The sequence below is a fragment of the Haemaphysalis longicornis genome, unplaced genomic scaffold (genome assembly GCF_048455015.1).
Source record: "Haemaphysalis longicornis isolate Haplotype H1 unplaced genomic scaffold, Haemaphysalis longicornis Haplotype H1 scaffold_9, whole genome shotgun sequence".
Classification (NCBI taxonomy): domain Eukaryota; kingdom Metazoa; phylum Arthropoda; class Arachnida; order Ixodida; family Ixodidae; genus Haemaphysalis; species Haemaphysalis longicornis.
Genome location: NW_027526460.1, coordinates 171,068,962 through 171,096,772, shown reverse-complemented (window position 1 = coordinate 171,096,772; position 27,811 = coordinate 171,068,962). Strand labels below are relative to the sequence as shown.

Here is a 27,811-nt window from a genome sequence, read left to right as displayed (position 1 = left end):
ATGTTAAGAACATTGGATTGGGAACAGGTGCATCTCAGTAACCTCGGATTTGCTAATGACGTTGCCTTGCTAAGTAACTCGGGGGACGAATTCAAAGCACGATTACCGCACTGGACAAGCAAAGTAGAACCGTGGGCCTGAAAATGAATATGCAGAAAACTAAAGTAATACTCAATAGCCTCGGGAGAGCACAGCGGTTTGAAATAGGTGGCGAGGCAGCGGAAATAGTAAGCGATGACTTAGCTCAACTTGTGACCCCGGGTCCCAACCACACGGCACAGATAATTAGAAGTACGAAAGGATTTCAAAGGATGCGAAATTACTTCCGTACTTCGCAAGTACGAAAGCACGAAGAGAATTAGAAGTAGCACGAACAGAACTAGGAACAGAATTAGAGGATATGGGGATGATTGCGTCAGCGCGCCCTGGGTAAGCACAGAATTAACCTTCTTAAAACGTCTTGTTTAATAGAACTTCCATTTTCTTGGATTTTTAGGCTTTTGTTAAATGTTGGAAACGCACCCTGTGTGTTGGTCACCACTTCTATTCTCCTAGCTTTGTTATTAACGCGATAGCGTCATTAGGATCATTTTTCGATTCCCCCGTGGCTCCTACCCGTCCGCTAACAGCCGTGCTCGCCAGGCGTCAACGGAAATACCTCACCACTGCTACCCGAAGCTACGACAGAGGCAGCAAGATTCGACGGCTCCGCTGAATCTGTAATGTGTCGCTGTGGCAACAGAAGTTCCGAAAGGAGGACAATAATACAACGTTGGATACGAAAGAAAGGATACGCGTTTTCACCAGCTGCCGCGCCTGCGCGATGAAGTTTGTTCTATGCCCAGTCGGTGGTAGCATGACCGGAAGACGTGGTCCGCAGCTTGCACCATCACACCTAAGAGTGTTTCCACCAGAAGATCAAAATATAAATTTATATAATATAAATGTGATTTATGCCCGAATATCCACACGGGCTACCAGGCACGTCGTAGGGGAAGTCTCCGGAAGAAGTCAGACCACTGCAGAGTCTTTAACGTACTCCGAAATCCTAAAACACTACCGTTTTCGTTTTTTACTTCAATCACGAAAACGGCCGACGCGGTCAGGAATTGAACCAGCGTTCTTGAACCAGCATCGCAGAGCGTTAGCCACTGAGGCAGCGCGGCGTGCTTACCACCGTGACTTATGCCATCATCAACAGTGGGTGCTAACTAAAACAGGGGACAAAGCACCAAGATGGCAAGCTGGGCGAGTTGGTATTGGTTCATGGTGATAGAAAATAGCCAGCGCAAGGACGACGAGGACGAGGAAGGTAACAACAGACATAGCGCGATGCACGCCAGTACCTCAGATACCAAGGAAGTCATAGATTGAAAGCATAAAATAACTAAAATAAGGCGCACTATGTAGCCTCTAATTACACCAGTTTTCAAAATACTTTTCAATATTCCCACCGTTCTGTCTCCGCTGCAAGCTCGGTTTGGTAAACGACGGATTGCGCTACACGGCCCCGTGAGGAGGCTCGGCGGGGCTCCAGAGACAAGCGGTAGTTCCAAACTCCCAACCGGCAAAAACCGGAAATGTTTAACCAATTGCCCATCAACAAAACGTCCAACCAAGAAAAGAGCAAGAAAAAGAGAAAAAATACCCAAGACTCTTGCAATCACTGATCATGACCAGAATATTGCAGAGCCTGCCGTACCACAAATTTACTAGCAACAAAGAAAGTGAAACAAACATCATCATTAGTACAGCAGATAAGGCAGTTCTCAACCTCGCAATTTTGACCGTGAGACGAAGTAAAAGGTGGACCCCCAGGCTAACAGAATGGACATACGTAGACGGGTGTAGAAGAAGGGGACGCCCAATAACGCGATGGATGAATGAAAAAACAATATTCGGAGCAAAGAATGGACTCAAGAAGCGCAGGAGCACAACGGATGAAGATAAATTGTAGAGGCCTTCACGCTGCAGCCGTCCTAATAGGGTGTTGGTGATAATGACGATGAATATGCCTACACTTGTATCTTGCTAACATTTCAAGAAATCGGAGAAATCACTCTCCTTGCATCAAGAAAGCCAATGTACCAAAAAAATTGAAGAGGGGTAAAGAGAGGGGAAACACGCACCCACAAACACACAAGAAAAGACAGCCACCTTCGAAAAGAAATTACTACACGCCATGATAGACATGGCACCGATCCTGCGACCCTGCACAAAAACTCTCCTAAACCGAAAATATGGATCCGATCCTACACAAGAAGAGGCGATATGACAGCATCATGTTCATTCGGGGAAAGTTCCGATATCATGATACCACAGAATACACCGACTGCTGATGTGCGAAAGCACGAGGCATCAATTGTTGTAGTTGACTACGCTGGTAATCTTGGTGACTGCAAGACCCTCCAACATACAGGAGCAAGTAAATGGAAGTTGGAGACATTTACCTGGCAATCCGAATAGCGGAAGTGTCAAACAAAAACGCAACGTCATTACAGTCGACTCTCAAATGAAATTATATTGTTTGCTGCAGGCGGAATGCCGCAGCGCTTCGATATAATATTCCCATCCACAATGGAAAAGCTAACAACGTCACCTGGACACCCGGATCCAATGGTCTGGAAGAGAACGGCGGACTATGAAAGAGGCACACAAACTCTCATACCATGCTCCTTGTGACTGCAACTACCACACTTCCCTCCTCTAAAAACGACGAGAGAATACTCATTCTATGCTAGGAACACAATCTTTCCCCTTGCTACAACGAGGTCTCAATGCTAACGAATCACCAACAATGGGGATAAAAAAGCAACATCATTATCTGAAGATCTATGTGCGTTAAGGTGTTCGGTTGGAACATAGAAAAAGGGGAAAAGGCGGTGGGAATAGGGAAACATCCGCCCTCTTGCACGCAACCTAGCCATGTCTAAAGGTATGGCCAGGGGAGAGCAACTCAAACATAACATATTACACTTCTTAGAGGCATGGAAGAGAGATTAGACCCGCTCCTTAGCTCAAGATCAGCGCGAGCTGATTGAGAGGGCAAGAGAAGAAGCTTCTGGATCTGGTGCCGTAAACTCAGGTTCCACCTGTGAACTTCCTGCCACCTCTCTAACCCATTTTCCTGAACCGCAGCTATATATCCCCGAACAGAGGTTTTCTCTCTCTCCTGGAAAAAAGTTGCAGGGGACATCTACGTTGAGATCTTAAGATGTAAGACGCGACAGCGTCACCTCGTAGTCAAGGGAGAGCTTCGAGTGGAGTTGCAGCATTCGCAATTCATGCTCTCCGAGTGATGAAGTTTATTCCAACGAAACTAGGAAGCATGCCTTGATGTGGGAGAAGCAGCTTCACCTCCCAGAAGCAGCAATGGACAAAACCACGTGTCCTTTCGGTCTTCTACAGAGCAGTACCCCTGTGGGCAAGCCTAGCGGCCCTCCTCCTCTTTTCCACATTCGGTTTTAATCAACCGCGCCCGATTACAGCTTCAGGCGCGAGCCCTCTTTTGGGTGCGCAGACGGACATCCCGTTTGACGGGGATATTGTCTTCCATCGTCGCTTCATGAGCACAGCTCATAGCAGACGGTTAGCCTTTACAGAAAGCCGCCGAATGAGCCCAGTTACGGTTTCCATTCAACAGTGGCTCATCGGCGCGTGCACCAACGTTGGGAGGACGAACTCACTGCTCAGAAGCGACGCTTTATGAATCCCGTATCATCTCTGCCGTCTCCGCCGAAACATCATTGCCCTTCCTCCCACCCTCCAGTTAACCTTCGCATTTTGCTGCCTCAGTCGTAGTTTCCGGTTGGGAGTGACACTTGATGAACACGGCTGATAGCGGACGGCTAGCGGGCACGGCAAAATCGAGAAATGAGCCTAATGACGCTCTCGAGTTAATATTTGGATACACTTACACTGACTCCTCCTCGCTTAAACTGACCAGAACCCCGCACACGCAGCCTTTCACACTCACATGTTAAGCCCCAAAAGTACAGAAACCCTTGTCTCTCCTGGACAAGGCAATTAAAATCTCCCGTTGCTAGTCTTTCTCTTTGCGATGACCTTTACTGCTCGTGAAGCAAAGATAGGAAATGCCGCAACCACGTACGAACACCCTGTGTGGGAGTCCAAGAATCGCTATCGGGCCTTACATCTTCGGATACAAACGTAAATGTCCCCCCAACTTTTTATTGCATTATTAGTGGTTTTATGCTTTTTGGCACTGATTTTATGCTTTTATTCTGTCAACTTTGGTTTTAGGATCGACAAGTGTTGATTATAAAAGCCGTGGGTATTATCTAAGTTTGACCTGTTTTAGGTTCGGTTACCTCCTTTAAATGGAACCTCTGTGTTGTTCATCACCTCGATTCACCCACCCCCGTTATCATTGTATGTTACTGGCTTTATTTTACCTTACTTACTATCTTCGATTTTAACTTCGACACGTGTTCATTTTGCAAGACGTGTATTTTCTCCATGTTGGATCGGGTATCTGGTGCGTGCTGTTTGGTCACCCCGTTTTATCGAACTATGTTGTTTGTTGTATGCGACATGAGATTCTTGTTACGCCGAATTGGGTGATGCGGCTGTTGGTAGGATTGCGGGTGATACCAGTGGGAGGTATATATTTGTGTTGTTATTTCATGCAAAATGAAGTTGGAAGTTGCGCTCGTCTTGTCCTATCATCGTCCTCGTTTTTTGCGCGAAATTATTTTTTTTTTGCGTCACCGAGCAATCAAGTCCTAATAAATAATTCGAAGGATAAGAATGGGGTGGATTGCAGGCATTCTCAGGTAATGAATGGCAGCCTACCATTGTCCCTGAAGAAGAAGATGTACGATAGCTGCCCCTTACCGGTACTCACCTACGAAGCAGAAACTTTGAGGCTCACTAAGAGGGTTTAACTTAAATTCAGGACGACTCAGCGAGCCATGTAACGGAAGATGATAGGTGTAACATTGACGGACAAGAAGAGAGCCGAGTGGGTCAGGGAACAAACGCCTGTTAAGGACAAATTAAGACGAAGGGCATGTAAGGCATGTAACACGAATGCAAGATAACCAACCGTTGGTCATTAAGGGTAACAGAGTGGATTCTTAGAGAAGTCAAGCGTGGCAGGCGGCTGCAGAAAGTTAGATGGGCAGCTGGGATCAAGAAGTCTGGTGGGATAAATTGGTCGCGGTTAGTACAGGACTGGGAAAATTGAGGATCTATGGGAGAGGCATGTGCCCTGCAGTGGGCGGAGACAGGCTGGTGATGATGATGATGAGCAAATGGAGATAATTGGTAGAATAGAATTGGGAAAATAAAAAAAAACAAAAATAATTCTGCAGACTTTAAGAGTATTATCTGCTATTCCGTAGCATTCTTATGCCGCTTGTCTTGAGTGTGAGATTTTTACAGCTAAATGTTTTGTTTTTATAAATCCTGTCCCACCAATTATCTAATTTCACAGCATTATAACAATTAGAAGTGGAACATTCGCGACATCTGCATTATTGTGCAAATGCACGGGATCACACGGGTCCCCATTTTCCGTTTTTATTTTATATTTTTATCATTTTTCTAATTTTTCAAAATTTGTTTCTACCTAAATTCTAGTGTTGAGTTCAAACTTTATTACATCTGGAACATTTTCGAAATGTGCATTATTTTGGAAAAGCCTTGCCTTATGCGTTTTGCCATTGTTAGAAATTTTTAAATATTTTTTGTATTTTAGTTTTTCAAAATTTCGTTAAACCAATTATCTCCATTTACGTTTGCGAAATACGCATTATTAAAGAAGTGCTATGCGTTACCTGTTTGGCATTTTTCGTATTTTAAAAATGTTTTTCTTATGTCTTCTTTCAAAATTCCGTCCCACCAATTCCGTCTCACCATCCATTTAGGTATTATAACGATTACATTTCGTACTTTCCCAAATTTGCAGTATTGTGGAAATGCAGGGCGTTACATGGTTCGCCATTTTCCGTAATTATTTTATATTTTGCTTATTCTTTTAGTTTTTGAAAATTTCGTTCGACCATTTGTCTTCATTTACGCTATTATAACGATTACAGGTAAAATTCTCGCGAAATCTGCAATTCTGCGAAATCTGCAGAACGTAAAACTTGCGTTTTACGTTCTGCCATTTTTCGTAATTTTTTAATATTTTTTTATTTTAAGTTTTTCAAAATTTTGTCCGACCAATTATCTGCATATACACTATTATAACGACTACAGGTGAAGCTTTCGTGAAATCTGCATTATTCTGGAAATGCCACCCATGCCTTTTACGTTTTCCCATTTCCCGTAATTGTTAAAAAATTTTGTATTTTAGGGGTCAAGCTTCTCTTGCTCGGGCCCTGTCCCGTCCCTCGTTTCTGCTGTACACGGCACCACGATGATGATTGTGGCAGGAACCCCTAGGGATTGGGCAACCAAAGATTGCCCGACGAGGTCAAAACGTTCACCGCGTTCGTTGCTGCCCAACAAGGAGAGGAAGAAGAGGTTGTCGTTCGTCGCCTGCGAGCTCGAGAAACGTACCGGGGGTACGCGACACAATACGCTCTGCAGAAGGCCACGGCCAAGGTTGCTGAAATGTCACACACCGAATTCGCCAACTTACCCATGGAGATTCTCACCATCCCAAACAAGCCCTACATAATCACCTCAAACATCGACTTTGCGAGCGAGGAGGGGTGGTCTTGACGCGGCGGCGCCCGGTTTCGATCCCACGACTCTCTGGCCGAGACGGGAGTTACGTGGCGCAATTCCCACTGCGCTACAAACCGAGACGTGAGCATGGCTACGAACGCGCCTTATGTCCTTCACTCATTCAGATGGTGCGCGCCGTCAAGAAGACCTATAACAATGTTTCACGGTTTCACAGATAAGCATTTTAGCTTCGCCCCTCTCATCATCATTTACTTCGTGGAGATGGCGGGATTTTTTCGTTTTTCAAAAGTTCGTTGAACCAATTATCTCCATTTACGTTACCATGACGATTACATTTGGAACTTTTCCGAAATCTGCAATATTGTGGAAATTCAGGGCGTTACGTGGTTCGCTAGTTTCCGTAATTATTTAATATTGTTCTTACTTTTTTCAGTTTTCCAGAATTTCGCTCGACCAATTGTGTCCATATACGCTATTATAACGATTATAAAAGTTTTGTGAAACTTGCATTATTGTGGAGATGCAGAGCGTTACACGTTTCGCCATTTTCTGTTTTTTTTGGATTTCTTATTTTTAAAATATTTTTACAATTTTGTGCTACCAATTATCTCGATTTACGCATACAGGTGCAACTTCCGCGATATCTGCATTTTTGTGAAAATGCAGCGCGTTACATGGTCCTGAATGTGCATCTACTCGGCAAACAGGGCTACCTTTAAAATAAATTCATAAAGACGACTTCGTAACCAAGGTGGTGATGCATATTAACAGGGTTACCAGCGCACGTAGACGGGGACACAGATGGAAGAAACGACAGGACAAGGCGCTGAGCTAGAACTGATTTTTCATTCAGAAAAGAAAGACATATAAACCAAGCAAATCCAATAGCATGGCCAACAGAACCTGGCGTCAACACTTATCCTCTCGCCCTCAGCATGTTACAAACGTTGCAACAGATAATCCCTTTCGTTTTGCGAGAGCGCAACCGAAGGGATGCCCCCAGAGTTTTCTTTAAGCCGCTTAATTTCAAGCTCTTCGACAACCTCGCGTGCGTGCTCATCCTTTTCTCTGTTGATGACTTCGTACTGTCCGAACAACGGGACGCAGGCACATTAGTGCGGCCTAGACGGTGGCAGTTGAAGATCGGTGCTTGTTCCGAACGAAGCCACTTTTTGATTTCATCGTTGGAATCGCTAGGTTCCACATCGACGACCCCACGTGCAGAGCTGGGGCGGTAAAGAGAACGTTTGAACTCGGTCGGCAGCGTGAAGGTTGCTCCGGCATGGGAAAATTGTAGTATTTGCATGACCGTGAGCAGTCGCTGCATGTGTGTTTCATCGTAAGTGGTGATGCGGAGGCAGCTTCCGAGGGTATCATATTTGTGGGAGGCGAGCACAGCTACATATGACTGGGGGGCAGTGTTGCCGATTAGGTGAGCGAGGGCCTGTTTATGGATGTCATTGATACTAAATTTGGAGAGCGGCCTTAGTACGAGCAAGAAGCGCGGTCAGATTGGTCGAACGGACGTTATGCGGCAGAGCTGCGCTGCCACGTTATGCGCTGCGCTGCCACGTTACGTGCGGCGGGGATCTTGGTCTTGGAAGTTCCGTAATTGCTGGGGTTCCATGGTTCACTTCAGCGGTATCTGCTGCGGTGTCCAGGGGTCTTGAGGGACGGCTCCGGATGCTCACGGTGACTGACGTGGAATGGTGGCTAGGCGGTGCAGAAGGTATGTATTCGTACTCCAGAGGCGTGGTTCGTACTCTAGAGGCGTAACACATTTTGAGTATATTTGAAGCAGTATTTTCTGTGCATTTAAAATGCATTACTAATACATTTTGTATGTATTTAAAATTACATTTTCTGAGCATATTTATGCATTTAAAATGCATTAAATGTATATTTTTAATGCACTGCTTATGTATTTTTGAGGTACATTTTAAATACATTGTAAATGTATTCGAAATGCATTTGGAATGTGGACAAGATAATGCAGAATAAATACAAAGTTATATATGTATTAAATGCATTCAAAATACATTAAAATTACGACATCTTCTCGCTAAGGGATATCGTCCGTGTAGAACGCGTGTCCGATTCCCTCGATTTGGTCTAGCAAACGTGGCAGTGGCAGTAAGGCCAGATTGAACAGGAGTGGTGATAACACTGCTCCCTGTGGCGTTCCCAGCTCCCCCAATTCAAGGGGCTCCGTTCGCTCTTTACCCACTGAGATTCGTGCCTTACGGGAGGACAGAAAGTCTTTGACATATCCAAAAGTGCGCTGCCCGCACATCGTCTCATTGAGGTTAGTGAGTATACTAGCATGATTAACATTGTCAAATGCCCCTTTGAGGTCTAGGGCGAGGATTGCCCTGGGGCTGCTTCGATTACCAGCTCTTGAAGTTGTAGCATGAAGTCCTGTGTTGATAGATTCTTGCGGAACCCGAACATCGTCTTCGGAAGTTGGTCGGTGATCTCAAGGTGTTCCTGAAGGCGAATTAGAACCATACGCTCCATCACCTTGTCAACACAGGAGGTCAGCGATATTGGCCTCATGGTTTCAGTTTGGGAAGCCTCTTTCCACTCCGGCGGGAGGTGTGAGGTTTCCCAAGCGTTATTTATGTGTTCGAGCAGGGATTGTGCCGTCCTTCCACTCATGTTGGCGAGAAACCTGTAGGTGATGGCGTCTACCCCCGGAACGCTTTTCATGTTGCTCTCGTCAATTGCTGTCCACAACTCAGAGATCGTGAACGGCCTGTCCAGGTCTTCATTGCTGGGTCCTGTGTATTCTCGTGGGGTCGGGTGTTGCCCTCGATCCGTTTGAAGATAGTGGTCTTCTAGGGCCGTCATAAGCCGGTCGCCGCCTCCGTCGTACGTGTTTATAACCTTCGTCAGCAACCTGTTGTTTGCTGTCTTGCTGCCTGCGGGGTCTGTGAGGTGCCCCAGCAGTTTCCATGTCTTGCTCACGGACAACTGCCCTTGAAGGCCTTCGCATACCTGCAGCCAGTTCTCTTTGCTGAGCTTAGCCACGTACTCCGAAATTTCGTTGTTAAGCTCGGCTATGCGACGCGCGAGCTTCCTGTTGCGCCTTTGCCGCTTCCAGCGCTTCGTGAGCGAATGCCGGGCCGCCCACATGTGAGCGAGCCTGCTGTCCACGAAAGGTACCTTCGTTGTAGTTGCAATTTCTTGGGTGAATTTGTCGAGGATCTTCTTCTGCTTATCGGCCCATGTCTTGTACGAGATATCTTCAGGCTCCCCTTCGTCCGCGCCTTCGCCGTCTTGTTGTGTGTATGCACGCATCTTATCCCAGTGCGTTATGCGAGCTGTTCCCAGCTTGTCCCAGAAGTCTGGGCCCCGTATGTTGAGTGTGATGATGGTGTGGTCAGAGCCCAAATCCTCGTCCTCACACTTCCACGAGATATCCAGCGTTCCGCTGAGCCATGACAGATCTGGTGTTGTATCTCTGGAGACGCTGTTGCCTCTTCTTGTGGGTACTCCGGGATCGTTGATTAGAGAATCGTCCATGTCCTCCATAGTCTTGATCAAAGCCTTTCCCCTTTTGGATTGAAATTTGTATCCCCATAGGGTGTGTGGCGTGTTGAAATCGCCCAAAATCAAGAGTGGCCTGTTGCCGGCCAATTTCTTCGCGTCCATCACAACTCAATCGAATTCATATTGTCTTTGCGATGGTCTGCAGTAGACGCTCATGACGAAAATATTGCTTTTGCTGGCAATTTCCTTTGCGTGTATTTCTACCAGCGTGTGCTCACACCCTGCCTGTGCAGTAAGGTGTTGAGTAGCTGTTATGCGATCTTCCACTAGGATCACCGTACTGGAGAACAGCCAGAATCAAGCCGATACCCCAAAAAAGAGACAAGTCGCGTATTCCAAATTATCGCTCAATTTCAATTCTACCCAGTAATGCAACATTTTAGAACACATAATACATAAGCACATTTCTAATTTTCTGGAAGAGCATAACGTCCTCACAAAATTTCAGCATGGCTTTCGGCGCTGTCCTTCTACCTGTACGCAGTTAGTTGAGACTCTTCACGACTTTACAAGTGCAATTAATGATGGAATTCAAGCTGACGTCATTTTTATGCATTTAAAAAAAAGCTTTTGATACAGTTTCTCACAGTAAACTTTTGCGCTAATTAGACACTATAATAAAAAACGACAAACTGGTGGCACGGATTGCACCATACCTATCTAACCGCCAACAATTTGTTTGTTTGAATCGTACGTCATCCAGATATGTTCGTGTTGATTCTGGGTTTCCCCAGGGATCGGTGCTTGGGCACTTATTGTTCTTGATTTTTATAAATGACATTGTTACCGGACTGCCAGTTGGTGTCAAACTGTACGCGGACGATTGTATATTATACAACAAAAGTGTGTGTGCTGAGGATCAGACTAGGCTAAATCGTGAGTTTGAAAAAGTTGTGGATTAGTGTCGGCACTGGGAAATGAGCATTAATTTTGACAAAACCGTTTTCATGAAAATAGCACACAAGAAATCCCCCCTTTCCCACATCTATACTGCTGGTGACATTAGACTGACAGACGTGAACATATAAGTACCTGGGCTTGTGGATTTCAAACGATCTTAACTGGAATAAGCATATCGATACTGTATCCGCTAATGCTCTTCGAAAACGCTTCTTTCTAAGACGTGCCTGAAAGTTTTCAACCCCCTCTGTACGCCTCCTAGCTTACAGCACAATTATTCGTCCCATGCTAGAGTATGCGGCAATTATTTGGGATCCATACACTTTCAGTGTATTAAAACCAATATTAAAAAACTAGAAAACATTCAAAAGAAGGCGGTAAGGTTTATATACAATTCTTACAGGCGCACATCGATAACTGCACTTCTCCATAAGAGAAACCTGCCCACAGTATCTGAGAGCTACTCTTAGCGAAAAGTTATACGTTTGAAATACGTACGAGTACGCTTGAAGTGCACTTCAATTATGCTTTGTATTTGTAAATGTATTTTAAGTGCATTAAAAATTGCATTTTGCTCAATTTTTTGTAAATATTGAGAATACATCATTAAAAATGCAGGAAAAATACAGTGCTTTTAAATACCCTCAAAATAGATTAATAATGCACTGAACGTCACGAATGTGCGCTTAAGGCATTCAGAATATATTGAAAATGTATTTCTTTCCGCCAAACGATCATGGTGCAAATGCACTTGCCTACTACACTTACACCAGCACTCTGAGTATATTTTAAAAGTGTGCTGAAGCATGGAAATATATTCCGAATATATTCGAAATACACCTCAAATGCCTTTTACGTTCGTGGAACAAAAATGGTAGAAATACACTCTCAATGCATGAAAAATACTTATTGAAAATACATTTCAAATGTATTCATAAAGCTTTGCCGAAAAACATTTCGAGTACACTACAGTGCTTTTAAATACCCTCAAAATAGATTAATAATGCACTGAACCTCACGAATGTGCGCTTAAGGCATTCAGAATATATTGAAAATGTATTTCTTTCCGCCAAACGATCATGGTGCAAATGCACTTGCCTACTACACTTAGACCAGCACTCTGAGTATATTTTAAAAGTGTGCTGAAGCATGGAACTATACTCCGAATATATTCGAAATACATCTCAAATGCCTTTTACGTTCGTGGAACAAAAATGGTAGAAATACACTCTCAATGCATGAAAAATACTTATTGAAAATACATTTCAAATGTATTTATAAAGCTTTGCCGAAAAACATTTCGAGTACACTACAGGCGCTGCTTCAGTTGCTGAATTGTAATATTCACGTAAAGCATATCTGAAGTGCCGGATAAAATAGATCTCAAATGGATAAACGTACTGACAATTTCTCCTCGATGTTTACCTATAATAAAAGGAACTGAGGGAGATACTTTCACTTTCTGCGCTGTCTAAGGCAGACATAATTCCGCGTATTAGAGAGAAACTCGGGGTACAAATATGTAAGCGGCGGTGTTCCAACGCAATCGGCAAAGCAAAAACATCGAATTGAACGACTATATATATGCACGAAAACACTTGCACTTTGCCAGCGTTGTTAAACGGTATCGCTGTGGAGGCTTTGAAAATTTTCTTTTTCTGAAAATTTTTGCCCTTAGATGGACAACCCTGGCTATGCTTGCGAGGGCGATCAGCTCGGCGCCTCTCACTGCCGCTCACTACCTCCTCTGTGCCCGCTACCTGCGGCGCGAGTTGAGCGGCGCACCCCTCCTTCACGTTTTGTCTGCCTTCGCTGCGTTTCTTTTGCCTGTCCTGTGGTGTTATAAGTTTTCGGACTCCTCAACGAGCGGTCGTCGGGCGGACGCAGTCTCTGCTTGGACGGCGCGTTGCAGCGGCGTTTGCCGTCTAGCCAAGGTAAGCACTATATACCGGCTATTTTGCGCGTACGGTGTCGCACTACAATTAATGGATGTATGTTTGCCTTGCAATCAAAGAGTGCTAACGCTCTTTATAAAATCCGCTCGTAGTTGTTAAGCTTACCTCCACCTACGAGCAAGGTTTCCTACCGTAACTACGCCGTGTAAGGGAATGTACTCACAAATCAACGACAGCAAGAAGGCGTAAAAAAATGGATTTTAGTGCTTTCCTTTTTGCGCCTAATTTTTAGCTCGGGCCCTGCTGAGTGGAAGGCGTACTGTTGCTACGAGTTTTCTTGTAGATCGAGTTATTCCGTTCTGAACTTATTGAGGACTAACACTTGCATTAAACACATAACAGCCGGGAACGTTTTCAGCACAGCCTGTTCACAGAAAGTCCGCCGTCCATGTTTAGGCGCTTGAGAAATTTGCGAAGTGTATCCAGGGACGCAGCTTTCTTTTGTTTTCTGTTCGCAGCAGCCGCTCACAGCTGCGCATGTTCACAGCAGCCGCCGTACGGGGAAGGAACCCAGTTTGTGGCATACATGCATCCGACTAATGCGCATGGCCGGGCCATACGGCGAGAATCCGAGCAGCCTTCGCGATTTTTGTCGGTCGCATGTCGCCATTCTGTCAACTAAAGTCATGAAAGAGTTTATGCCGTCTGTTTCGAAGTGACCAAAAGTATTAACAACGGCCCACGTAATCTTCGGTACAAGTGGCAGTAGCGAAAGTGCTTTATGACCAGGGACTACAAATGATTTGTCCATCTAAGACAAACTGTATGAGAGTCGCCGCTAAGTTACAATCAGTTTCTGTTCCTACCACCACCCAGAACCAAGAAGCAGCAAAGGAAGAAGGAGAAGGAATTCGGGTGGGGAAGGGGACTTTGAGGGAGGCAACCAGTTCCCCGCACGAGACCCCTCGGTTGCCGGAACGGGTCCCCCGGGCAGGTTCGTCTTTTTTTGTTCCTTGGATTGCTCCCCCAAAACTTCACGAATTTTCAGGACGTTGGACCCTTCCTCTTTTGTGTTTCCTAGCAACTTTTTCCCTCCTTGCTGTATTCATTTCGTAGCGCATTCACGAACACGTGTGCGCGTTCCGAGACGCCCTTCGGCCGCTCGTGGTCGAGTGACAGACCCGCGGAACCCGACGCGCTACCGCTGGACCACGCCACCGGAGAATTTTAAAAATGTGCCCAAAGGCACCGAAAACAGCTTGGGTGGCTTGGCGGTTGTGTGTGTTTAGTCTAAATGGTGTACTTAAACGAGTTTTATTTAGGTGTCACGAGTATTTATGAAGCAACTACTTTTTACTTGATGGTCCCTCACGCTAACAGGTGTTTATCTTTTTTTTTGTATGTTAAAGACGCGAGTAATTACAATTATTTTCCGCGTTGCTTCCTAATTAAATAATGATGTTGTCTGTGTACAGCAAAAAGTATAAAATTACCTGCCGGTGATGTGCGGCGGAGAGGAAAAAATTACGTGTGTGTGCAAGCACAAATACACTTTTTCTGGCGTTGCTCTTTTTTTTCTGTCGTTACTCAACAATGCTTTCAAAGGAACGCCAAAGTAAGGTTATTTCGAAAAAAGAAAAAAATTTCACGCCGTCCTTAAAATAACAAGGTCTTATATCGTAGGCACATAACCGAAGCGATTGAAACGGTTAGGTGCCTACGATATAAGAGCTTGTTATTTTAAGGACGGCGTGAAATTTTTTCATGTTTTTCGAAATAACCTTACTTTGCCGTTCCTTTGAAAGCATTGTTGAATGCACACGCCAATCTAATGACTTTTATGTGAGCTTTATACTGCAATCCTGCCCATGCATTTTTAAATTGTTTCGCTGCGCACTATTTTTTCTGAACGTAATCTCCGAAGAAGGTGACGCCGAATAATGGAACACATAACAATAATTATAGTTAATAGGATTACTACTTAACTTATTTTATTAGCGTCCTTTGAGGTCACAGACTAGTTTTGTCCAAGTTAGTTGAAAAAATAGAATTGCTACCATTTCAATTTAACTCAAGCGCCTAAGAAAGAAAAGTAGCATAACTCTAAGAACTCTGTTGCATGTTTGGTAACGTTGTTATCTTAGCACTGTCTTTTTCCCCCTAATTTTCGCTAATTTTTATCCCTAGACAATGTCCAAACATAAGCCTCCCGCCCTCCCCCCCCCCCTTACCATTCTTTCTTAAAATGGTATTGAAGATCTGATGCCGTCGCATGGCAATATAAACTATGCTTACCATTACATAAATTGGCTTACCTCCTTCAAAGGGGCATTGTTTTCACGGCGGTTTTTTTTTCTTTGAAGAGGAAACTAAAAAATTCCCCCGCATTTCCCCGAAGGGGAGTATGAGGAAGTGCGAAGCACGGGGTGATGCTATGAGGGGGAGTTTGTTGAAGTTTGGTGGCATTTTGCCCGTTAGTTACATTAACACCCCCTCGTGATCACGTTCGGCTTAACACGCCTCGTTTGTCCCTCTGCGGAAATCTTGGTGAATTAACGTGTATGTTCGAGAGATGTTCGAGAGGGAATGTAATCACGCACACACACACACACACACACGCAAAGTAAAGTGAAACGACAGTATTTATTTCAGCACTTGTTTGTGTTGTCGTTGTATGCGACGGTCATTACGACCGCTTTGTGGTCGCTAAAGTGGACCGTTAAGGGTTGTTGCAGGACAGGCCTTACATTACAGTTCCTAGCAAACGCCAGGTCTATATACGCGCCGTTGACGGTGGTCGGAGACTCCAACGGTAGGCACGTCATGGAGTGATTGTCGAGCATGTAGTCCACCAACCACTCGCCGCCCTTTCGCACGTCCACGTTAAAGTCCCCGACCAAGACGACGGGGTCCGAGTCTCTTACGCGCGCACTCGCGCGTTTGAATGCGTTAAATATATAAGGCGCGTTACTAACACTGATATCAGCGTCGCGTCCGTGGCTGAGTCGGTACAGCGTCGCGCTGCGGCCGCAAAGTCCCCGGATCAAAACCTGGCGCCGGATTCTGTTTTTTTTATATAGTGTAGTGGCCTGGCTGGCGCGCCGAGAGAGGGTGTTGCGAGCTGGAGAGTAGTAAAGGGGCTTTAGGCATAGAGTTTCATACTAATATACACTAGAGGGAAATCTGGCGCCACTGTCTAGGGGAGCCGCACTTCAGCGAGCGTGCCGTCATGTACCGAGCAGGCACGTTCCACTTGTCCTTGACATGGCTCACGAACAGGCTGAAAAGTTGGCTTTGGCTGCAAAAATGCAACAATATTACTGCAGAAGATTAACCGAATTTGTTTTGTTATTATAAAATTAAAGCTCAAGAAAGATTTATTTGTCAGGGATTATTTAGAAGCTTCATGCAAGATGAACAAAAAAAGAATGTTACCCCTTTTGGCTTCAAGACCAAAAAGAAGCCATGTGGCTAACCAACCCAAGGAGGCGAGGAACGTCGCTAGCTGCAATGGCGCCGCCCACGGCGGCCCGCGAATGCAGCGCCAGATTTCCCTCTAGTATATATTAGTATGAAACTCTATGGCTTTAGGAGAGTAGGCGAGGGGGGAGAGGAGGCGCTATGCGAGCGCCCTCACGCGTCGGAAATCCGGCGCCGTTGCTAGGCACGGTAGCTAGCTCCGTTGCTAGGCTGCGGACGGAGGACGGCGGTGGAAGCAGGAGTAGGCCCGACTAAGAAGTGCTTCGCACTTAAAACTCCTTGCTCGCGAAGGACGTTGGCACGGCTAGAGAAAAGGCCTGATTGATTTGACATTTATTTGCCTCTAAAAAAAGTGTTTCACTAATATTTTCTTTTCACTGCAGGTGCTGGTGAAATTTCCCGCGTGGAGCATCCGAAGTACGAGGACTCTGATGCACAACGCTTCATCTGCGCTGGCTACCGAGGTGGCTGAAAGGCATTCATTCCTGGTGCTTAGTAATGGAAAAATTTGCCACTCGACTGAGGTGTACAATAAACAACTTTGAAACTGCCAATTTGTGCGCATACATGCTGTTCTTTTCAGTCATTTGCTGGCCCGCATTCCGAGCATGGCCGGTTTACATTTTCACAATGGAGCATATCTTTAGCCTAGTGCCTATTAAACTTTTTGAAACCACAATATGAAATTGTCTAGTTGAACGTTAACAATTCCCCCTAAGACACATTGCCATGGCATCTCTCAATGTATTTAGGTTTTATCTAGTATACACTAGTAACACATTTTGAGTATATTTGAAGCAGTATTTTCTGTGCATTTAAAATGCATTACTAATACATTTTGTATGTATTTAAAATTACATTTTCTGAGCATTTTAATGCATTTAAAATGCATTAAATGTATATTTTTAATGCACTGCTTATGTATTTTTGAGGTACTTTTTAAATACATTGTAAATGTATTCCAAATGCATTTGGAATGTGGACAAAATAATGCAGTATAAATACAAAGTTAATATAGGCATTAAATGCACTCAAAATACATTAAAATTACGGCATCTTTTCGCTAAGGATACGCCTTAAATTTTTCTGTCAAATAGTTACTGGACCTCCAACATCTTTCACTTTTCAACTGGTTACGATACAAGACGCCGACACACGCTAACAGTCATACCACTCAATCCACGCAACAACTGCTTCAAATACACATACTTCAAAAGAACCATTGTCGATATGAACAACCTCTCTAACAATACGGTAACCGGAAAATCACTATCTGCTTTCGAGTCGCACCTGCTCACATGATGCATCTTCTTCTGTTTTCTGTATATTTTTGTGTATGTTTGTGTGTGTTTTGCCACGAAAGTTACTCATGTAGATTATGTTTCTCCTACCCTGCTAAGATCTTGAACAAAGATCGCAGTGTTAATAAATAAATAAATAAATTGTCCTGGAAAGACGAGGCTTCTTCAACGGTTCCTGCCCCCTCCTCCCTCCCTCCAGCAGCACCCGTGTTCCTTTCCTTCATTTATCCCACCCCCAACCATCGCGCTCTTCCCATCCTCTCTCGCAACTCGCATGATGAATACAGCGGAGGTTATTTCAATTCACTTCAATTTTAATGCACCCGCATAGCTCGTGCGCCGTCTGCCGGGGCAGCGCGCCGCTTATTCTGTAACCATACTCCTCGTCCTTGAGCCTGTATTATTTTTAATAAAACTTTCACTAATAGCTGTCCACCTACTGAGATAACATTTCAAATGGGCACACCAGGGTCCTACAATTGTTTTCGAAATTGTTTTCGAAATAGGCGGTTTTCTTTAGCAACACGCGTCCAGTAGGAGCCCATGTATTGAAACCAAGCGGAAATTCGTAAGTTTGTACAACTCCACCACGAACTAGCTATGACAAGTAGCGAAGAAGTCAATCTGTGTTATACCCTTTGGTATATTAGCCCTCCCAGGAGTCGCCGGATCTACCGCTAGTAATATACAAAATAAGAAACTAGCTTAATTGCTTATTTTTGCTACAAAAATAATTATTCTGCATCTATGCAACGCACGTTATGAATCCCCTACCAAAATTTTGTGTACTAAAATTCAAAACGTATATAAATATTGCTTAGTGTAAACATGCACCCTGAAGCCGAGGGTTTCACGGACCCATTCATGGTTTGACTTCAGGGTTTAACGATACCATTGTGAACAATGCTTCCGTGTCGAAGCCGGAACGTCTCCAGTTTGTTGTTTTTAAAAAGTCTTTAGCAGTTTCTGTTGGTCGGTGTCTCTGTTTCCCTGTAACAGGCGTCCACTAGGAGCCCATGTATTAAAAGCAAGCGGAAATTCGTAAGTTTGTACAACTCCACCATGAACTAGCTATGACAAGTAGCGAATAACTCAATCTCTGTTATACCCTTTGGTACACCGCTTTACATATGTCTCGTTGTCTGCTGATGTCCAAATAGCACCCGATCATTCTAGGTTGTGTGAACAATGGCACGCTCCCCGCTCACGTTCAAATTACACGTAGGAGATGACTGGAAACATCTTGCAGTGACCGGTAATATTCGCTTGATTTGACTATTACTACGAGTACTACATCTGTGCTGCGCAGAACATAATGCTTGGCTAATACCCCATTTAAGTACATTTTTTACTAGTATTTCTACTCGTTTTTTTTACTCCTCTTTAACTTCTTTAGTACCTACTGCTCTTGATGGGGTAACGTTCCTTGACTGATGCGGCATTTATCGAGCTCTACAGTGTTGCATTTCAGCGCTAAAATTTAATTGTGTTGACTGCACACAACTTGGTTCAATGCAATGAGGTTCCTTTATTTACCCTACTTTTATCCTTACGGATGTTGGGCATGGGGAAGTTTCCGAGTGCATCTTTTTAGCATACTTTCCACCATTACACGTTTATAGTTATGGGAACAACAATAACCACAATGCTTGCTCGATAGCTTCGCGGCATTTCTGAGTTTCGCCTTTTTTGTGCAAAACAATCATGAACCCCCTCTCCCCCCCCCCCACCACACGCACACACACGGATTATATATATGGCGTCATTACGCGCAACATGGCTATGTATATGCATCAGGATGTCCTTAACTCTGCTGAAAAGTTGTTACTATGCTGAATGTTAAACGAGCGGTTTGCAGTCTCACAACCGCCGTTATTGGAAAGACAACACGAGGGAGCGGAAGAGCCTAGCAGCGAGCACGCGCTATCTCTCACATTGCGTCCCCTTATCGGTGTACGTTTTTGCTTTGTCCCTTCGCTCCAGTGTGACGTGCGAGCCGGGGGCAGAGGGAGGAGCCCGAGTATACGTGAGAGGTGAAGTGCTGATTGCGTTATCTGGCCACCCAAGGCTTGCTAGAGGTAAGAGACGGCTCTCTATTTGGGCCTCCCTTATCATTGTGCATTCCATTTTTTTATGATTCGGCAGGTCGGCAGCCGACTTGCAGATGACCCTAGTGTGCGTCCGCCAGGCAGGAGCGCGGCTGCGATGGATAGCGTGTGATCTAAGTTGGACGTTTCGTCAGGGCAGCAATGGCGCCTTCCAGACAGGTGAGCCCTCCTAGTGCTTGGTGTTCACTTGCGTTCGCGTGTTTCAGTGCAGACGACCGTACGTCCTGGAGTGATGCGTGCGGATGCAATCGAGTCCGTCTCCTTGGACACCCAAATTAGATGCTATTGAGGCTTAGTAGTGTCGTGTTACTCATCGCGTGATGCCAGAATTCGCATTTGTTATGCCCACATGGGGTGTGCAAACATGCCACCAGGGCTGTCGCAATCACTGTAAGTAGAATAACCTCAGACAGGAATAGATAGGATACATACATATGTGTAAGACACGTCTACAACACTTGATACTACTACGCTTGATACTGATATTGCTACACTCCAAATGCATCCGGGCTAAATATGTTGCCCTTATTACGTCACAGAACCCAGTAGGATTCATACCATTTTGATCATGACGTGCACCACACTAGGACAAGCAGAAAAATGCATTGGGTAGCACATATTCAGATTGAAGTCAAAATGCTTTCTATGTTTGTTTGCCTGTTTTCAATAGTGGCAGTCTCTTTTGGGACCGTAGCAGCTGGGCGCACAGATTCCACATGCAAGTAGTACATAAAATCATCAGTTCCGCACGGCAAACAGGAACAGGAATTTTATGCAGTGACAGTCATAAAATTATCAGAGCTAAAAGTACGCCAAGTAAGTTTCTTTAATTTTATGTAGGATTAATATCGAGTTTAAATTCTTGGGAAACACACTTGTATCTCACACACACTCTTATAACAGAAATAATATGCAAAGCATACATTTTTATCCTCGGGCAGCACAGAGAAACCAAAAAAAAAAGAAAACTTACGTACGAAATTCAATGGTACACAGGCAAAAAAAAGCAACCTATAAACACTTCAAGACATCAAAAAACAATACTGAACACTCAGTTGTGAGCACTTGGCCACTAATGGAGAAATCAAAAGTCTGAGGGCTGGGAGCATTATTGCAATAACAGATAATATTTCCTATCTTTCAGGCAAAGCCCAATAATGAGTTTGCATTAGTAGCCGAGGGATCTAAACAATTCCATTCCCTGATAGCAAGTGGGAAAAAATAGTGCTTCAAAGTGTTATTGTGTTACTCTTTAGTGCGGAAGAGTTTGTGCCGGTTTACGCAGGATTTTGACAGACGACGTACAATGATGTGTTAATTTTCTGCTGGTTATGAAGAAGCTGAAGAGGAAATCTCAGCCGCACTTGTTTTGCCCAAATCGCGAAAGCTTGGAGGACAGTGCTTGTTAACATATTTGGGGTAGGATCAGTATTGTAGGTCATACTGTTGAAGATGAATCTTACTGTTTTGCTCTGTGAATTTTCTAGCGTATACAGTCGCTAACACTAAACCGTTAGTGACTACGCTAACACGGCTTAGCGTGTAACATAGTAGTATAAGACAAGGTAGTATACGCTAAATGCTTGGTAGATTGAAGAGCCAGCTGATGGCACCCGCAGAGATGAAAAGCTTGCTCAGGGCAACGGAAACAATAATAGAAATGTGCGCATCCCATCTAGGGTTTGAAGTATTGGCGACAACTAAATATCTTTGTTTTTTAATTATTTAAGCCTAGTGCCGTAATTCTGTTATCATATTTTAAAGCTTCTTTCTTTCCGGTTGTCGACATGCGCACTGTTTTCTTGGGGTTAATTGATATTTTCCACATGTCGGACCAGTTGGAGAGATGGGGCAAGATTCTTTTAAATCGACAGGCGTTGTTTTGAAGCTGTGCTGCCATGCAAATGCGTGCATCATGGGGTGGGCGAGAAACTGTAAATGGATGGGACGTGCCAGGAGGTGCACCTCCACCCACGGGCAAAGCAACGCTCAGAACTACACTCACTGATTCTCGTTGTTTTGCGCGTCGCTTTGCCCCTTGGTGAAAGTGCACCTCCTAGAACGCCTAATGCCATTTTCATGGTTTCCTGCCCCTCCAAGTAACGCGCCATGAACTCCACGTCGTTTCAAAACGACGCCGCTCCCATCAGTGAGGGCAAGCTGATCTGAAGGACTGTTAATTGTTAGATGCAGAGCATCTGATTCACTCGCCTTGTCTCTCCAGCGTTGTCGTCGTCGCCGTCGTGGTCGTCGTCGTCGTCGGCGTTGTCCACCCCTCCCCCATTCTCGTCGCCGCGCCAGCTGCGCTCTCCGCCGCTCACCCCCTCTCCTCTCCGATAGCGAACACTCTCTTGCGAGGGGCATTGGATTGGATTCGATTGGATTGGCTTGGATTGGATTGGATTGGATTTGGATTGGATTGGATCAAAGTGGATTGTGTTGGATTGTGTTGCGTCATAGCCGCGGCAGACGAGCTGGGGCCGGTGCATGTGCAGTACTCTCTCTTCAGAGGTTTCCTCTCCTTCGGGCGCGCTTCGCATATAACCGGTGTGCCGTTCTCCGGCGAAGCAACATCCACGCTTGGCTCAAACACCTACAGTCCACGCCGCTTTACAACTACGCCAACGCCGTCATCGACTGGGACCGGCTTACGCAGCCCCCTCAACGTTATGCGCGCTATAAATCACGGTCCCTTCGCCGCTCCGCCTATGCGTCGCATCTACACAGGGGTTCCCGCGAGGGGAGGTCGGAGTTTTTTTCTGAAAGAATTCAGTGGTCGGTGAAGAGCATAGTGTTGCATCGTATATTCTCCGTGATATCATTACTAAAAATGAGAAATAACATCGAGCCCAGAACGGGGACTTGTGGTACTCCGGTCGTGACAGGTAGTTTACCGTTGGTACTTGTTCAAACAGGACATATTGCAAAAGGTAATTGAAAATGTATTTACTTCATTGGTTTAATTCATCTGCAACAACATTTGGGATCGTTGCAAAAAATTTGTAGTGTGCATAGGGACTGAAACGTCACAGAAAAGGCTAGTTTGAGTGCAGTTGTCAAAAGACATTGCCCAATTATGAACAACATCCGTTGGTTTCTTGGTGGTCGATAATCTACTACGAAACCCGTGCTGGTTGGATAAAGAAATGATCTTCGCTTCCAAGCGAACGGTCAAGTGTTTTAAGATTATATGTTCCAATATTTTGCATAAAGTAATGGTTAACATTATTGGTCTGAAGTTTGAATAATCATCGCTATTTCCTGATCTCGGGATCGGTGTCATTTTAGCTTTCTTACACTGGAAGTTTCGATACTCGAGAACCTTGCGGATAACCAAACCAAGGTGTTTGCTGCACTGTTCTGCGTATCTCTTATTTATCGCTTATCGCTAAATGTATTTGGGATTTGGGACGTCGTTTAGGCGCGATGAATATTTTGGGTCTAGGTCGAGCAAATGACTAAATATTCGCAACTCTAATTTCGGCGACCCCGTCTGGCAACAACCAAAATGGCATCGCGAAACAGGTAGCCCGCCGCAGAATCGCTTGCTGCAGTACTAAGATTCTGAGACTGCAGCATTGATTCGCGTTGTTTTGGCGAGAAAGAGCGAAGATGTCAGCCGAAGACCTCATCTTGATCGGGGTCAGAGATCGGAGCTGCGAAAACAGCTGAGATTGTCGCTATGTGCGTGCAAACATCGGGTGCGACCGAGGAACCGCATCGCATTTCGCTCAATATCGGCTGCCTCTCTAGCGAGCCAAAAATCGCGGAAGGGCCCTGCTCGGGCGCACCTGGTCTGTCGGAGGAGTTCGAGCGCCTTGCCGCGGCTGACATTAACTGCTGCAGGTAAGTCGTGCAGTTTTAACTACCACTGTTTGGGCTGTGATAGAGCTTCCCCTAGCCTCATGAATGATGATCTGGTGAGCGCGCGAACTGCAGAAAAATGCGTGAGGCCTGTTCACTTAAATCTTCGCATATTTTTAGATTGTGCGCTGTATTGCGTGCTGTCGGATGGCTTTAGTTACGTAGTGCGCTCGGTCGCGCTCGCGGAGGCTGTATTTTGGATGGTGGCGAACAATGGAAACGCCGTATACTCGAGATAGGGATGTTAAGCTCGCCAGTGTCTGTAGTCGACAATCAGCGTAGAATTTAAACAGCCTTCCGTGTCACATTGCATTATTAATGGCTTCGTTAAATTTTGTACAGGTGGTGACACTGTGTGTAGTTAAGTCAATGCCGCCCAATTTTTATTTTTTGCTGAATTTCCTGCCTTCGGTTTTTTCGATATCACCATTGTAAGTCAGGTCGCATTATGGCAACTTTGAATGACTTGAAACAAATGTTGTCGGTTTGTAATTGGGTTGCACTAATATAGAAACGAAGGAGCGAGTTTTATCCTGGTGTTTTATTTAAGTACAGCCGACTTACATTATGTCTACGTGTTACATAATTTATCAACACGTAAGGCTCACGGCACACATTCAGAAATTGCTATAAATAACTGCGTTTGCGTTATCGTGCGTTTGCGTTATCTCCACGTTATGGTGCAATCTTACCACTATACCTAGCAGGCCAGGCAGGTTCTGATTCAGCCACGTTGTACAGCAAAGCTAAAAGTAAAAACTTGGCGAGACTTAATGCTCTGAAAGTTGAGCAACAGCCTAGCTTTGGGCGTTTGCCAGTAAGCTGATAAATTGACTTCTTATTCTTAATATTTGGTTGCAGTCTGGGTGTGTAGCATCGTTTAAAAATTGTTGCCCTTACCGAGGGAGTTGTGGACTATTTCAAGCAAATAATAGAATTTTCAGTTAACTTGCTTTATTCGACCAGAGCTTGCAGTCTTGCAAGTGCGCAGGGGTTGGGTTTACAGGAGTCGAGGGGAGCTACTGAAGAATATGTAGGTATTTTCTTTAAAAATAGCCCACACCTAAGAACAACTTGGTAATAATAATGAGTGTTTCTGTTGTTTTTCAGGGATGTACAGCCCCGACGTGGACTTTTCATGAATATCTGGATGTATAGGCCAGGCATAGGCTAGATGCTCTAGCAAATCCGATGAAGGTATAACAATCCAGCCATCTAGGGTGTAAACACGTTTTTCTGCAAGTCCTCCTAATTTAACTTGAACAGCACTCCTCAGTTTTCACATGACCGTGAGACGCTCGTTGTTCAACGGTAGTAGCAGTGCCTTGCTCTTCAGGACTTATAATGGGCTCCCAGGAACATCCTGCAACAAAGAAAGGAAAGAAAAAAAGCAACAAGAAATTTCTGGTGCCAGCGTATGAGTAATGTGTTTTATTCAAGTACCCAGCACGAACAAGCCTTGCGCTTCCTGTAACCACGAAAATGACATGCAGCTTCGTGATCGAAAGTTTCAGGAATCCACATCTTTACGCAATTTGGGCAGATGGGAACTTTTCAGGCGTCATTAAAGAGTAATTGCTTCATCGATTGAATTTCAAATGATCTGCATACTGCACCATATGACGTTGCAAGGGCTCTGTGAGATATTTGAGGGAGCAACAAAGTATTAGCATTGAGAACAGCGACTCGACATACCGTAATGAGAAAAACGGAATATTGGAACCACTGAGCAGGCCTAAAAGAGCCATGAAGAGAAAATACAGCTTCGTTTAATTTGATAGAACTAGTACTCAGTATCTCACTCAGCTCCATTAGAGCCACAAAAGATGTTTTTAACGAAAAAAAGCAAGAAGTATTTAAAAACTTTCAAATTTTGCGCCACAGTGACGTGTTATGAAAAGAATTACGTCATACGAGCCAACAATAAAACATAATTTTCAGTGCGTTAACTCCACGTTAGCATTCAAGTGATGCGGTCAAATGGAACTGGAGGCCCCATTACAGACGCCCAGTCATGTGTCGTCACGACAGGTCAGTTAGGCGGCCGCCAATCGCACAAACAAGGTTCCGTGACGTCATAGAAAAGTTGCGGGAAATTGGCTCGGGGGTAGCGACCGCTTCACACGTTTTCTTTAATATCTGCGTTATTTGTTCGAAGATTGCGATTATATTGGTATCATTGTTAGCTGGACTAAGCACTCTTTTGAATAAACCCAACTTGTATTTTGTCTTCATGGCTCCTTTGAAGAAACTGTGCAGGGCTTTATATTTGCTGCTGTGCAGTGGTGTAGCGATGAGCTTTATTGGACGGATGATAAGTTTGGATTATTTGAGGTTGTCTGCACCCTCAGTATCGTTTCAATAAATAGCACGTGCAATTCGCTCATATTTATTTCAAGTTTTTTTTGGCGCAATGGGATGCACATTAACTTCGTAACGCAAGACACCCAGGTTCGATCCCAAGCAGGGGAAGGGGTTTTATTTTCGGAGCCTCTCTCGGTGTGCATAACGCCGTGACCCCGTACGAGCTACGAAGACAAGCCTGGCTCCTAAAGTGCTCCGAACTTAAAACGACAAGACAGAAGCTCACTGGCAGCTTATTTTGTGCAGATGATGATCTTGTTACAGAGCATAATGATGAAACGGCTGGAGTAGACAAACTGTGCAGAAGTGCCTGTTTGGCATTTGAGTCACAACCGTCGGTAGCTTACTACAACAGAGACTTTTCTTCTCGGCTTTTCTGTGGGTATCACGATATGTCTGTTTCCGGTTGCTGCTGGGTTACACTTGGCCAAACAGATTAATAAAACAGTGGTGTTGGCAGCTCAAAATTTTTGGGTTTTGAATCCAGGTCCATCTGCTTCTCAGCAAGAAACGTGACCACCCAACCACAAGCTTTTGATAATAATCTGTTAAAGCTGGGAATATTTTGTGTTTGTGTGGCCTGTGTATGCGTTAGGGAATATGTGGCTGAATAAGCGTTCACTGTGTCTGGTTTATTTCACTAGAAATGTAAACAACAATTCAGAAATACACGTTGTGGCTGCTTCATAACCATGCTTACGCACAAATGACATATTGGCACACACAACAAAAGAATGGCAATGTCTTACAAGGACGTCTGAACAGTGATGCGCCTGAGACCAATGCCCACATATTTCGACGGGGCACATTTCTCTGGCCCGGGTTCTTCTGCTCACTTTAAAGCGTGAAATTTAGCGTCTGCTGAATTAGATTTTTTCCCCGGAGAAATATCGTAATCCTACAGCAGTGTGTCAACAGATGCTACTGCTTGTCATATCACCGTAGTGTAATTGTCGAAATTTGTGTTCCTTGCCCATACAAAAATATTGTATGGTCGGCTATAGAAAATCCTTTTTATGTTCGGCTTTAGCTATTTGGCCCAATATTCTTTAGACGTTTCTATGGGTGTCTTTAACGAATCGTATCGCCATTCCTATGGGTGTCTTTAGCTTCTTCTATAGCCAATTCTGCAGTTGTCTTTAGATATTCGTATCGAAATTCCTATGGGTGTCTTTAGGTTCTTCTATAGCCGGTTCTATGGTTGTCTTTAGCGATTTGTATCGCCATTCCTATGGGTGTCTTTAGGTTCTTCTATAGCTGGTTCTGTGGTTGTCTTTAGATATTCGTATCGACATTCCTATGGGTGTTTTTAGCTTATTCTATAGCCGGTTCTATGGTAGTCTTTAGCTATTCGTATCGACATTTCTATGGGTGTCATTAGCTTCTTCTATAGCCGGTTCTATGGCTTTCTTTAGGTCTTCTTTCGATATCGCTATGGCTATAGAAGAAGCTAAAGACACCCATAGGAATATCCATAGAATATCCACTTCTGTGTACATTGCAATGCCCATGTGGTGCAGGGTAGCTTGGAAACGTATTCTTGAACACCAAAAAAAGTCCTTCATTTCTCGCACAATACAGCCTCTTCAGTCCGTAAGATGACTCACCCTGGTGTTTTGCGTACGATGAAATTCCTGTCGCGGTGTCGCAGGTATCCATTTCCGCATGACTTTCGGGTTGATGTTGA

The 27,811-nt window shown here is 44.6% G+C and overlaps 1 protein-coding gene across 6 annotated transcripts in view; it reads left to right on the top strand.

Annotated features, from left to right (window-relative positions):
• Positions 1–27,811, top strand: part of LOC144152592 (neprilysin-1-like) — a 109,915-nt gene that overhangs the window by 2,914 nt on the left and 79,190 nt on the right. For 5 of the 6 annotated variants that reach the window (XM_077683901.1, XM_077683904.1, XM_077683907.1 and 2 more), the window contains exons 2-3: positions 19,772–19,866; positions 19,934–20,055. In XM_077683901.1, coding sequence (XP_077540027.1) covers positions 20,038–20,055 — 18 coding nt within the window. In that variant the 5' untranslated portion in view covers positions 19,772–19,866; positions 19,934–20,037. Of the gene's footprint in view, positions 1–8,299; positions 8,390–19,771; positions 19,867–19,933; positions 20,056–27,811 lie in introns of all 6 variants that reach the window. The other variant, XM_077683902.1, reaches the window with a different exon arrangement.